Consider the following 14763-nt stretch of genomic DNA (forward strand, 5'->3'; position numbering starts at 1 on the left):
CACATGAAATAAATACCGAAAAAATCATCTAAAAAGTAGGCCTCATTACCTGAATGTTGAAAACACATCTAAAACACATTTTAATCCTGATACACTATGTTCAACATGTCATATCAGATCAGCTAAAATGTGCTGTTGCTGCAGGAGACCCAAGCAGCCACAGCTGACAATCTGGGAGACAGGGCCCCTGGGACTGGCGTGGCTCAGCTGAGGACATCACTGCACGCAAAGTAGCCACACACACACGCTCATACACACACACACACACACGCTCGTACACACACACACACACACACGCTCACACACACACACACACACACACACACACAAGCCGTATGCACGTGCACGCGGCCACACAGTTTGGTGGCAGACAACAGTCGCCCTGTCATCTTCGATTGCGGGCCGTTCATGTTGGGCCAACGACACCTCACACACAGCTCAGTGGGCCCCGGCCCCCCTGGTGTCCCGCTGCCGCCACGAAGGGTCTGCCAAAGCAGTTACTTCAGCTCTGCAGAACAAACACAGAAATGAGCCCTGTCTAAAAAAGCATGTAGTCCCGTCATATAAAAAAATGTCTAAATATATCCCTGTGCCGTGGCCTTTCATTTGGCCTTGTAACCGGCCGTAACTGAGCAGAACTGATACGACCTCGAGAGCAATTCAGCAGGCGATATGGCCGGAAGTTCGCATCCATGGTCACACACAGTGCCTCACAGATGTAAGCTAGGCCATGTTTCCGATGAGAGGTCACCTAAAAATAAGCCTGAAGATGGGAACTGAAAACATGAAACAGGCTTATATGTGAAAAATACAGGTAGACTGTATTGTTTTCACAGTGCTTCTGTGCATTCAAAAAGCTTTTAGCTGTAGTTTTTCATTTTGAAATCAGATTTTCTTAGTCAATTTAGTATATATTAGGAATTTTATTAGGAATTTTTCTAGGGTTCCCATTTTCATACCAGGTAACTCCACATGGGAAAGCCTGTAGGAAGACTCAAGCATGCCTCTCACTAACAGCCCATACTCTACCAAGGTAACCCTAAATAGACAAGACTGAATAAAAACTTAATGAATAAAAACATAACCTAAGGCTGAAACTATTAACAAAAATCATTTTGAACCAAAATGGAGGACATGTTGACAGACTATAAACATCTTTGGCTCTAGGCGACGCTAAGCTGGGTTAGCAGCCTCAGGGCTCACATGTGTTAGGCAGATGGCACCAAGTAGATGGCACATGAGGTCAGAAAGAGCACCCAGCTGTATATCTCTCACACACACAGGCAGGAATGTCCATGAATGTCTGCACAAGGCCAAGGATCATGGCAGGTAAGACTGCTGGCACGCGTGCTTGTGTGCTTGTGTGCGTGTGTGTGTGTGTGTGTACACATGTTGATGAAGAGCAGACCACTCTTAAGATTGTGCTGACAACACCTCTGCTCTCTACATGCAGGGTCCTTTCACCAATCGCCAGTGTTTACTGTCTAACAACCAACAATTTGCTTTTTATTGTCACAAAACCAACTATGTTCCTTTTACTTGTAATTAATTCCATGTCACTATTCACTCCTCATCCAATACATTCCAAGCATTATTTATAGTAAATGAATGTCCCATTGTTGGGATCATGAGCTAATACACCCCACTACTACTACTACATGATTCTGATTTGTATACCTCTGTAGCCCTTATCCCTTCTTCTCTAAAACCTATCCTCTTCATTTTTGGTAAAGACTTGTTCATGTTCCCAAATCAAGAACTGCCCAAAATCACAGGAATACACAAACGTAACTGAATATTTTGAAACACATTTTGGAGACACTAGTCATCACTGGAGGCATAAGTTACACTAATTTATGTTCTTGTGATTGCAATGGAGTGCAAACCAGTGACAGTTACAAATTGCTAACAGAACACTGAGAATTCCTCCAAGTTTTGCTTACATTTCACCAAGTGCTGTGTCAAGTTTTGCTGCACATAGCAGAAGTGAATTCTGCTTTAGGGTGGATTTTCTCTTCAAGAACCCAACTCTAAATCCTCAGCCTTTCATCCATAACTCCAGGCCATATCCTACACATCTTTCCTTCATACATCATGGGCAGAAGTGTGGAGAGGACCTCCCTTTGGCTGCTGATCTTTATCAATTGTTCTGGTCTATCTGGCAGAAACCTCCATGAGAGCACAGATAACACAGCAGGAAATTCCCAGACAGATGTATAATGAACTTGACTGGAGTCACCGCACAGTATTGTGTGTGCTGTGTGTGTATGGCAGAGACAAGCTCCAGGAAACGGTTATCATTTCATAGGTAAGAGATCCCCTGTTCCGTCTCATCAGATTTACAATGCCTAATTACACAGATAAGGTGTATGTGTGTGTGTGTGTGTATAAGTGGGTGAGAGTGTGCTGAGGCTAACATGTGGCATAGGAAACATGTGGGACTCCACTGGAAGTATCCATCCACAATTAAGAGATATGACGATTTGAATGTTGTGTATGTGGGACGTGATGTTTGGGATTCACCAACACTTGGGGGAACCTATTCTAATGACTTACAGGTAACTCTGATGTGTGTGTCAACAGTTACACGCCTTCTTTGAAAGCGCTCCAGCCCCATCCTGTTGTCACACCAGCCCGCATCACCGCCGGTGTGCACACACTGTCATGGCAAACCCATCCAAATTTGTGACGCCTGCGGGCCTACTTTGTTCGCCAAGTGTTGCCAGGGGGTGGGGGCTGATGAGGGTGACCCCTCATTGTTAGGTGCTCCCTTTGTGATCGTGCTCCTCACTGTACTGAGGAGAGAAAAAGAAAGGCCTTCTCTAACAGTCGGTCATGCCCCAGTGCTCCTGGCAACAACAGGTCCCGAGGACGCAGACCTGCCTGGCCTATATTGGCTTGGCTCTCAGCTAGCGGTGGCGGCACTAGCCCCCCGTCAGCCGTTCCGTCCAGGGCCGGGCCAGCCCGTTATTAAAGCTTTGAAGACTGCTGAACAAAGGGGCGTCCTATGTTTAGATGATAGAATGTAAGCAACCAGTTTTCTGCTTGGGCGACGCAAGACAAAGAGCCTCCTTCTGAATACAGGGAGTGAGTGAGAGAGGCTGAATGGGAAAACGAGAGGGAGAAAGAGAGAGAGATGCAAAAAAGTTGTGGTGATCCCCTCCAGATTTCAGGATAGTGATTACTTTGATGGAGGCTTGTCAGAGAGAAGTGCATAAGACTGATTGTTATCACAGGTTGAGACAGACTGGTTTTAATGTCCTAAGAGGATTTAAAATAGTGATTAATAATAACACCATGGAGCCAACTCCACTCTGCTAATGAGAGGCTGAGACCTCAGCCAACAATTTCCGCATAATATGCCTTATACTATATTCAGCAGAACCTCTAGTTAGAGTAAGCAGAACCTACAGAGATACTCAAGGTTTGTTTTTCTCTACTTATTAAGGATCTCTACTTACTACCTGAGGCAAGATTTTGGACAAAGTAGATGGTCAGAATTCCCATAAATGGACAACAAAAGCTGAGATACAGGGTAAAAATCTACTGAAACATCTCCTGGCAATAAGATATTCGTATATGATTCAATCTATACTACCAAGGTCAGTCTTTGGGCGCTGTTACCCCAAAAGTTGCTCTGTGTATCAGAGCCTTAAGACTCCAGTGATGGAGTAATAATGCATGTGATGTTGTGATGTATCGTTCTAGTGTAACTACAGCATATTTTGATGGACTGTCTTCTCTAAGCCAAAGGTCCACCCTTCAGACACACACACACACACACACACACACACACACATATACCTGGTCATGGCTGGCTTGGAGGGTGCTCCCGGTGCCATGGAAAGTCATTTGCACAGGGGAGAGGGTTAGATAGGTCACAAACTCCTTACCACTCTGCCCATCACTGTACTGCACCTGGAGGAGAGGGCAAAGGGAGACAAAGTGAGTTATCCCAAAATGACACATGATATGAACAGATCAGTCGAAGCACAAAAGCTGCAAGGGTTGAACTCATGAGCAGCTCACGTTTTCCGCGGGATACAGTCTGGCGTTTTTTTGGAAGTGGCTGGCTAGAGAGTAAATCTTGCATGTCTAATTGCCACCAAAAAGCATTTGTGGCCAATTTCCCCGCACCTCTGAGAGATGGCAACGGAGGGGAATGAGCGTGTGTGTGTATATGTGTGGCTGGGTGTGTGGGTGGGTGGGGGGTCCGAGGGGGCAGTGGTGACATCATCGGCGACCCCTCATCATTGAGAGGTTAACTCTGCAGGCATTCCTAAATGCTGTGCAATCAGGACTGTTATGACATGATGCTCCTTAGGGACAATCTGCTCCTCAGATCCAAGGGCTTGGGTAATACTGCCTGCCTGTCTGCCCTACTTCTCACTCGCTCTCACTGTGCGAGTATGTGTTTGTGCGCGCGCACGCGTGTGTGTGCGCATGGTGTTTGCCTGGCCTACTTCTGCTCAGGACAGCTGCAGGCACCTTAATAAATGGCACAAATAACTATGTACAATGCCTGAAAGAAAGGAAATAGCCAACTGATGCAGAGAGACAGAGGGAGAGTAGAGTGTAACTGACTCAAAGTGAGCAAATGAATAAAATGATGAGCAAGCAAACCAGTACGAAAGACTGTACATCTTTGTATCTCAGAGTTCCTACCTACTAATGTACAAATGGACTCCACTACAATCTCCTCAAAAGTCAAGCAATAATAAAGCAAGCCATTTCCCAATTTCCTAGCCATGATGAGGGGTATTTGTCAAAGTTGCCAACACCTATCATCTGCTTTAGAAATCTATAATGAGAAAATGCAGAATTACTACATTCACTGTAATGCATAAATGCATTATTCATATTTTGTACAGCAATGTGTCACTCACAATAAATAGGATATGAGAACGAGCCGCGGGAAATGCATGCTGATGTCAGTATATGTACAGTTTGCACACTGTGTGTGTGTGTGTGTAGGTTTGTCGTACATTGACATATGCTGGCTATGGGTTTTAAAGTGATGTACTTTGTTTGAATAAATGATAAATGTGTCCAAGTTGTGTGTGCATGTGCGTGTGTATTTTCCTCTGTGTACATTCAGTTTCCTTTCAGGATCAATAAAGAGTCATCTTATCTTGCCTAGTTTTTTGGCTATGTCATTTTTGGAACACAGAATGCTGAATGTGTGTGTGTGCATGTGTGTGTGCGTGGGTGTGTGTGTGTGTGTGTTCGCGCATAAAGACGGCTGTATATGATCTGTGACTGAAAGCTTCCAGAGCGAGTGGTGTGTGTGTCTCTCTGGGTGAGTTATGATCATATGTGGAAAAGCGGGGGGGCTCCAGCCTGCCAGACACATGGAAGCCTGCCCATAAAGACGCAGACGCATCAAAACATACACACACACACGCACATGTGCACACACAGATATGCACATGTGAAAACATACAGATATATGCAGGCATGCGCACGCAACGCACACACACACACACACACACACCTGTTGATGAGGAGATGGGCCCACAGTGATAAAGTGTGGAATGCTATCTGTTATGTGTATGAATGATGAACGCAGTAAAGTGAGCCGTGGAAAAAGCCTTCCCTGACAAGTTAATCTCTAATAAATTCTCCAGGCTTCAACCATAGAGAGAGAGAGAGAGAGAGAGAGAGAGAGAGAGAGAGAGAGAGAGAGAGAGAGAGAGAGAGAGAGAGAGAGAGAGAGAGAGAGAGAGAGAGAGAGAGAGAAAGAGGGGGCACTTTGCTTGACCAAATATAGCAGATGTTTTGCCTGGCGTTTAGGGATAAGAATATAGCACAATTGTTTAGTATCCATAACAAAGTGGGAGCAAAGAAGCCTATCTCATAAAGTTGGGTTGAAAATACAGTTTCATCCTTAAATCCTGAGACAGCACTGTGTGTGTGATGCTTGTGTGCTTGAGGGTGTGTGCACAGAGATATGGATCTTTGTGTGTGTGTGTATGTGTGTGTGTGTGTGTAATTGTCCAGTATGCTGGTTCATTTAGGCAGGATAAAGGGCTGTGGTTGGGGGCCTGTGATGTATGGTGTAATCATGCTGTCTGATCAGCGGGCCTCCGCTTGCTTCATCCATCGCAAGCTGTCAGGACCCCAACTGAGGGTGAGGCCCCTCGCCAGTGCTGGAGTAAACAGACGCTCACACACTCTCTCTCTCTCTCACACACACACACACACACACACACACGCACATGTGCATGTGTTCTATTGATGGAAACTAGTAATTGTTGAATATCTGCAGCCATCAGGGCCAAAGGTCAGGAGGTCTGTTACACAAGGTAAACTGCTGGTGATGGGCTTGTGTAACACAATAGAACCTACAATACAGGTTTTCCTTTGGTAGTCATGAAGTTTGTTATTGAGCCATTCATTGACCAACCATTACCAAATACAGATGCTTCAGATTAAATAAGGACGATCATGTTTCAAAGTTTGTTTTTTACTTGAAGCATTCGGTGTGGGAAATTAGCATCAGCCAAATGCGGGTAAAAACAGCCACTTTGGCAGGTTACCAACAATCACCTGGAGTTCTTACTTTCTAGCTGGCTGGCTGGTAAAAGAGTGAAAGTGGCTGGTTAATTTGGGGATTCACTCTCACCTGCAGACAAAAAAAGATAGTTGCCTGACCTGGTAGCATCAAAGAAAATTGCAGCATCACATCATTTTCTATGGAATAAGCGATCCGTCGGAAGCTGAAATAACAGGTATCTTAGAAACAAACAGTCCATTCTGGCTCTCATGATTCTAGCATTTCCCATCCACCTCGTCTGTTTGAGTGCATGTTTGTATGCATCTGTGAGTGCCATGCATTCTAAATAGGCCTAACTAATCATCCCAGGTCTCAACTGAGAAAGCAGCCTCTAATCCACTTCCTCTGGAGACAAAGGAGAGGGAGAGTTACGCAAGGCCTGCGATTGATCGGCGGCACTAATGTGGAACGACCTCCGACTTCTGGCTTCTAAAGCTGGATGGCTCTTCTTCAAATGCCCCTCTTCATTCGAACAAACACAAACATGCACAAACTGAAAAGCAGTCACAGTCATAGCACTCAGACACGCTCGCATTTATGTACATGCACAAACATGCACATGCACACCCACACGTAGAAATAGAGGTATACAGACATGAAGAGGGGCATGCACAAACATGTAGGCAAAATAAATGCACCCATGCCCCAAAACAAAAAATACTTACTCAAAATTACTACACTTTACTACACTCAAAATGTCCATATCATTGGGACTGTATTGCACAGCTGATCTCTGCTATTAAAATAACTGCAAAAAAAATGGTAACTAGGTGTGTTCAAACTAATCTAGACATGTTACTGCAGTTGATACCACAGGATACTAGCAATGGGGACTAAGAGCTTGACTCCCAACTGAGCCAAGTACAGGGTGTGGAGAGTCAGATAGCACGGAAATAACTTCAACTTTACTATAAATAAACAAGTCCACTCAGCCGAAGAACGCTGTCATTGTTGGTGAGAAGCAATTAGAGGTCCATGCGGAGCCACTTCAGTGGGGACCCCAGGGGTCAAGAGTGTTTTAAGCACATTGTTAATATACCTTCCACTTGTCCTAATGGCAGGGGGTTGAAGGCAAACAGCCCCAAAAAGTTGTGCGCCTCTGAAAAGTTGAAGGAGTACACTGTGCCAGAATAACAGAGAAATGACTCTAGACAATGAGCAAAGGAAGCTCCCAATTCAATGGAACCAAGACACAAAAGTACTCACAGTTAATTATCGAGAACCTGATTTCACAGAATAGATTTCTATACATTCCAGTGTAAAACAAATCCTCCACAGACTGTCAACAGAGACAGCTATTGTCTCTAGAGACAGTTATGGGACCTAATTATTGTATTGGGTCCAACATGATAATTGGGGAGGCATTATAAACAATATCCGCCGATAATGACTTGTTTTCATGGCAGGGCTGTTACACAACACAATTCATCATCATAACCTCTCTCTTACCCAAATTTAGACTTCTAAGAAACATATGGTGAGATTTAGTTTAGAGCTGTCATTGTTTTTCAATGATCTAGTGTACTTTACATGTGAAAAGCATAAAAATAACTCCACATTATCATGCTGAATTCTCTTTTTTTGTGCTGATCTAATCATCGTATTAGTAATGTAACAAAAGCCTGTACCAATAAACCTCTGGAAGGCCAAGACCGGCCGATAATATCTGCCCACAAACATATTGGCCAGGCCCTATACTGGACCTGGTTCATCATTCAAGACTTTTTCAGGTCCTTTTAGTGCAACAACTTCTACCTATAAGAAAATAAATTTGAGGTGAAACTCATTACCCTCATGAGTTTGTATGTATCCCGACACTCTTTTTTAGCCTAAACTCCATATCCAGAGAAAGTTGGAAAATTGCGCAAACAAGGTCTATTTTATTATGTTGTTATCCATCATTAAATTGTCATCGAATCACTTGGGACTGTGTGTGCATTTGCAGTTTGTGAAAGAGCTCACTCAGCCTGGAGAAGGAGTCCAAATTGGTGGTAGAACCCAAGCCAGCGTGTTTCTGAGAACATCCTCTGCTGTGCAGATAATGAAGAGAACTGTTTGGATTCCAAACAAAGTGCCAGGTTAACACACCCTCCATCTCCCCATGCTGGGACTGGGCTGGCACAACATGCTATCATTGCCTGGTGCTGAGCATTAGATGAAATATGATCAATACTATCAAAATACACAGAACAAAAGCAACAGTCAAAGTGGGCTGTGTTAAAAAAAGATTTTGCTGCATATTCATATTTGCAATATGCTGTGCTGGCACTTGATGGGTTTTGATTTAAAGGTTTGCAAATGGGCTTGATTGTGGTGTAAAAACATCATCACTCTGTTTTGCCAAACACACACGTACGCAGGCATACACACACACACACGCAGAGGGCCACCATGTAAGCAGGGAGACTGTGCGCCGAGCCAGCGCAGCATTAACGGTCTGATTTATACCACCGACAAAACTTGTTTTCAAAGATCGCTCTTCACACAAATATGCCGCACGGCGCAGCTGGAAGCCATCACCCTGCCGCAAAAATCAAACGTGGTGGGATTAGCCATCCCAAAATGTATTTTCTAACGCAAATCCCAGAGTAAACAGAGGGTAGAGGAATGGGACGATGGCAAGGAGGTTGGAAACAAACCGTTAGAGTCTTTGAACGTTTGGACCAGATCAGGCGTTTGATGTTGATACAGTGATGAGAGAGACAGCAGAGGGAGATCAGGAAGAGAGGAGAAAGAAGAGAGGGAAAAGCGAAAAGGGGGGAAAAAAAAGAGGGGAAGAAATTGCCAGGCAGAGTACAAGGTGTAGCCGGCCCCATTTGAAGTGGTTTTCCTTCACAGCCAAAGAGGAGAGAAGGGGGGGAGAGAAGAAGAACAAATGTCGCGAAAGCGCAAGAAATCCTGGGAACCGTTCTAAACGGATATCAACACCAGCCACTCGGCAAGGATAGTATTTTCATTAACATGGGATTTCCAACATAGAAGTGTAAGGTCTGATTCCAATACACCAGAGAGTGAACTGCCATCCCCTTTCTCCCCCAAGCTAAGCCTGTTGCGGCTAGATAACATAACTCCACTGATGACTATCTGTTATTGCCTATGGATTTAGCAGGTGGACAGAACTGATGGACTGATACCGTATAACCTTTTTGCACACAGAACCAGGCCTACGCTGATCTGAGTCTATCACATGTAAGAGGAAATTCACATTGAGCCTCAAACATGGGAATGTCCCTGTCTACCAGTCACATCAGACCCAGCACTGACATGCATATGCAAGTGTACTTGCTTAATTGTTACTTCTGCATGGGTTATCACCTTAAAACCGCATCAAAACCAGACTAGTTTACATTCTATGTTCAACAGATGATAAGACAATCCAGACTTTGTTCTGTGAACTTGCAAAGTTGATTTGATTTATGTTATGTATCACTAAGGTTTCTGTTGTCACCGTTGCAATGTCTCAACTTTGTTAATTGTGTCAGATAAACAAGCCACAACATTTTTAAACACCAAACTTTCAAACAGAGTGGAGCGGAGTTTGACCGGGTCTGTTTTTGGGAGGGTCGACTCACCTGGGTCGAACCTTTCACACTCAAGGCAAGCTTCCACAGACAAAGACAAGCATGGTAGGATTCTGGATCTGGAAGGATTTAATCCTACACAACGCTGTCTCGGCACACTTTACATGTCTTCTTGATACCAGGCATAGTATAGTATAGCGACTATCTCTCCCTCTCTCTCTCTCTCTCTCTCACACACACACACACACACACACACAAACTAATCTATTGGGTTATGATGTGCACAGTTGTTTCCCCCCTCAGAACTCTACATGCTGATTTTAATCTCTACATTACAAAAAAAGTGGTTCCGTCATATTTTCCATTGCACTGCAAAACCAGAGCAAAACCCCAAGGGGCCATTTCCACTATTTAATACGCAATTATATTATTGCAATTTTCATACTGAAAAGGTGCTACATTCACAGTACCTGCCAGTTGTTTAGGAAGAAGGCTTACTGTATAATGTGCAATAAATGCAATGAGATGCGTACTGTATATAATTTTTAAGCAAAACAATAGGGTGACAGCATGTGACTTACAGTTCAAATCAATATAGCGTATGCAGGACATTTCTTGAAATATGTAACCGTTAGGTCTTCCTAGCTGACATGATTAAAAATTTGCATTTCTATTTTGTGTTGTCTATTCCAAGTTGGACTTATCATAGCTATGTCGCTTTGGATGAGAGCATAAGGTAAATGCCTAAAATGTAGGATGTAAATAAATGAAGTTCAGTGATAGAAAGATAATGCTGCACGCAGGTTAGGCTGAAAATCTTTTTGGGATAAAAGACAAACCCAGATGAATCTCTTCATCGTTTAATTAAGTAACTGAATTAATCTTTCCTGCCCACTGACGTAGCTACAGGCAGAATACAAACTTCCCCTCCATGTGCCTCTGATGCCTGATGGATCATTCTCAGTATCGGCCCACCAAACAATGCAGTTTCTGCTATGACTCACACACTTGCAGGCTGTTTCCATGTGAAACTGGCCTTTCATCCACACTTCCTTTCTCTCTCTATCCCTCTCACTCCTCTCTTCGTCAGTAAACCCCTCAGCCACTGAATCATTCCTGCTCTATCAGTCCACATTCAGACCAGGACAGACCAAGGTGCAAGACAGACAGCGAGAGCTGCTCTGTTAAACACTCCCTCTCCATCAATCTTGTTTATTTCCAATAACCAAGCAGGTGACCATCGTCAATCAATGCCTGGAAAATGGTTTGACCTGCATATATGTGTGTGTGGGGTGAGGGAATGAGAGTGAGAGAATAAATCAGCACTGAAAACACAGAAGTAGATTAGTCTTCGTACAGGTGTGGACCACGGCTCTATACGTGTGTGATGACTTGGCCCAAGAAAAAAACAACAAAGAATTCTTCATTCATTTGATATCATTAAATTTCCATCAATCATTGATCTTCTATATAAAAATCTCCTGCTCATTTTAGAATGAGGCAACAGTTATTAATCTAAAGTGGTGGCAGTCAATGCAGTGATGACTCTATTAAGGAATGTGATGGCAGAGTGGTGGGCATGGTAAATGGGCAGCTGGTGACTGCAATGCAAGGGTCGAAACCTTCAGATTCTCCAAATTACACAGATAGAAACTAGAGTGTTAGCAAATCTGTGGAAATAAAGGAGAGTGAGCGGCAGGGGGGCGATAAGGACGGAGGAAGAGGTAGTGATGGAGGGGCAGTGAAAGACAGAACACCAGAATAACAAACCAGTGCAGAGCACTGCGTGCACGTGTGTGTGTGTGAGAGAGAGAGACAGAGAGAGAGAGAAAGGGAGACAGGAGGACAGAGAGAGAGAGAGAGAGAGAGAGAGAGAGAGAGAGAGAGAGAATCTGCTCCGTGGCTCAGTCAGTACTTCATCCATGGTCCATGTGTTGTCTATTACCTCCTGCTCCTTTGTTTCTGCCCTACTTCCAGCTCACATACCCGCCGTGCCAACAACACGCCGGCCAAATTAATAGGAAATACACACACATACAAACACACTCGTGTAGGTGCCAGCATCCTTGCTCCAAGCTGGCGTGAGTACAGCACACTGTTGCTTATTCAGTCAGAGCTTCCACCACAGGCTATTTTCCAATCAAATCAAAAGAAGGGCTTAGCAGGTAGGCCCGGGCCTTTGTCTGCAGAGCTGGATGGATGAAACAGACACTATGAGAATGTCCTCAGTACTTGCTCTGTTGCTTTTATCCAGTGTTGGGCGGTCACTGTAATCCGTTCACTTGGATAACATAATTAGATTACAAAAACAAAGTAACTAATCAGACCAGGAGATTATTATCAAATTACCAAAAAAAGCTTACAGTGGATCTGAAAGCTTGTTGTTGTTCAGTGTGGTCTAGAGAAAGCCAAGCCGACACAAAGCGGCACATTACGTGTCCTGGTCTAGTGGAAAAGCAGACAAGTGCATATTCTGGCGAAAACATTTGAAATCTGTGGTGGTTTAGCCCACAAAAACGCATAAGAATACATAAGCCTTAAAAATCTGCCTAACATGGCCATGTAGGCAACCAGAGGTTCTCATTACAAACCCACATGATATGAAACATCCCCTCAATGGAACACATATTGTCTGCATGTCTCAATTACAGCCTGGATTCCTCCCTTTAACACACACACACACACACACGCACACACACACATCAGTGCTTGTGTGCACATTTACTCACATATACATGAACGCGTGCGAGACAAAGACAGACACACACATACAAGCGCAGACACACTCACACACACCGCAAACTAATGCAGTGGGTTATAGTGTGTACAACATGAGAACGACAAGGGCTTAAACGAGGCCCAATTCACACACACATTTACAAGGCTGAGCCCAACTCTCCCATCCGCTCTAAACAGAACCTGCTGTGTGTGTGTGTGTGTGTGTGTGTGTGTGTGTGTGTGTGTGAATCTGTGCGCACGAGTGTGTTTGGGCTTGGCCAGGCTGCAGTGCTCTCTCAGGTTACACACACACAGGAAGGCTCAGAGCAATAACAAAGGCCTTTCAAAGGAACCCTCAGCAGGTTAAGATAAAATGTTTTCGCTCCAACTGATAAAAAGCATCTGCAGCTTAAATGAACAGGCGCTGGTATTAGCGGCGTGGTATGCGCCGCAGATTGGCCAGAGCTGATTAAAACAGACACTGGGTCTCTCTCTCTCTCTCTCTCTCACACACAGACAGCACTGAGAACACTGCCTATGTGTGTGTCTGTTGGGTGTATGTGTGTGTCCGGTCCGGTAATGACAGAAGCACCTGTGTGATTGAGTTCCAGCGCTACATCCACAGCTTGCCAATAGTGTCCGCAGTGAGAAACAGAAAACGGATAGTGTGTTACCAAGCTGTTCTATAGACTCTTCCCATAAGTGCACTTGTCCTATAGGAATACCTGTCTCATGGTTTATAGCCCCCTCCTCTCTTCTTTTCCTGGCAATGCTTCTCTAAGCAGTGTGTGAGCGTGCACAGCTTCCCTCTCAACCCACCTGTTAGTGCTGTGTGTGTGTTGTGGGTTTGTGTGCATGTATGTAACGTACATATGCTTGTATAAGGGAAGCCCCTCTCTTTTATCTGAAGACACTTTAAGCAGTATGTACGTATGTATGTATGTATGTATGTTTACACTTTATATAACCAGGCAGGTTGACTAACAACACATTGTTATTTACAGCAACGACCCACAGGGGGTCGATTCAGGGGGAGAGGGGAGTCGTGTTTATGCATCAGCATGCTCGCATCTGTGCTGTCACTTTAGCATGTGTGCATACTGTGTGATTGTACCACAGGGTGTCTGCAAGTTTCATCAAGTTAAATTTAAGACTTTTAAAGACCTTTTTAATGCCAGTTAAAATTAAATTTAAGACTGAATTCCACAACTGAAATTGACGTGAAATTGAAAACAACTGTAGGCATATAGGCCTGCGTGACTGGGCTGACTTCTCCCCGAAACAAACACTGCACCAAGAAGCTGCAACGTTTTCAGACGTCCAAAACTGAATTAATTTAAGACCTAAAATACAATTTAACTATATCCAAGACCATTTAAAGGCCTTGAGTTTAGATGATACAATTTAACACAGTTTTAGACCTGCTCCAGGACCTGCAGACACCCTGGTCCCGATGTGTCCACCTCCCCGCGCCTCACCTGGAAGCCCTGGATGCGAGCCAGGTAGTCCAGCTGCTGTGCGGGCTGCACCGAGACGCCGCAGGCCAGGGCCGGGCTCTTCCCCTTCAGGGCCAGGGAGGCGTCGGCCGTGGGCGACTGGCCGTTCAGCAGCAGCTCCCTGGCCATGGTGGCGGTCGGGCTGGGTGAGGAGACCGAGCCCCCGTAATAAGGGGGGTGTCCCGGGGGCAGCGGGGCAGAGCAAGGCCCCATGTCTTTGGAGGTCAGGTAGCTGACGGGGCTGCTACCGCCGGGGCCCGGGGCACCGCCCCCCTGCTTCCTACTGGCCTCCATCTCCTGGTAGACGTCCGGGCTGAGGTGGAGCAGACCCTTCTGGGCTGGAGGGGACAGAGAGAGGGGAGGGAGAGATAGATGGATGGATGGAGGAGGAGAGAGATTGGAGGAGTGGAATGGAACGAGTGGGCAGAGGATGGTGAGAAAGGGACGAGAGAGATGGGAAGGGATGGAGGGA

The 14763-nt window shown here is 44.9% G+C and overlaps 1 protein-coding gene across 1 annotated transcript in view; it reads right to left on the reverse strand.

Moving 5' to 3' along the window:
- Positions 1 to 3804: 3804 nt before the first annotated feature.
- Positions 3805 to 14763, reverse strand: part of stau2 (staufen double-stranded RNA binding protein 2) — a gene marked incomplete at its 3' end in the record, with an annotated part of 56920 nt that continues 45961 nt past the window's right edge. The window contains exons 12-13 of the mRNA XM_071519407.1: positions 14274 to 14629; positions 3805 to 3918 (exon numbers count right to left, since the gene is read on the reverse strand). Of these exons, the coding sequence (XP_071375508.1) occupies positions 3805 to 3918; positions 14274 to 14629 (470 nt within the window). The remainder of the gene's footprint in view (positions 3919 to 14273; positions 14630 to 14763) is intronic.

This window comes from Centroberyx affinis, unplaced genomic scaffold, assembly GCF_046629955.1.
Source record: "Centroberyx affinis isolate AG114_WGS23_722 - 3 ecotype Tasmania unplaced genomic scaffold, CSIRO-AGI_Caff_v1 ptg000696l_1, whole genome shotgun sequence".
In the NCBI taxonomy this organism is placed as follows: Eukaryota; Metazoa; Chordata; class Actinopteri; order Beryciformes; family Berycidae; genus Centroberyx; species Centroberyx affinis.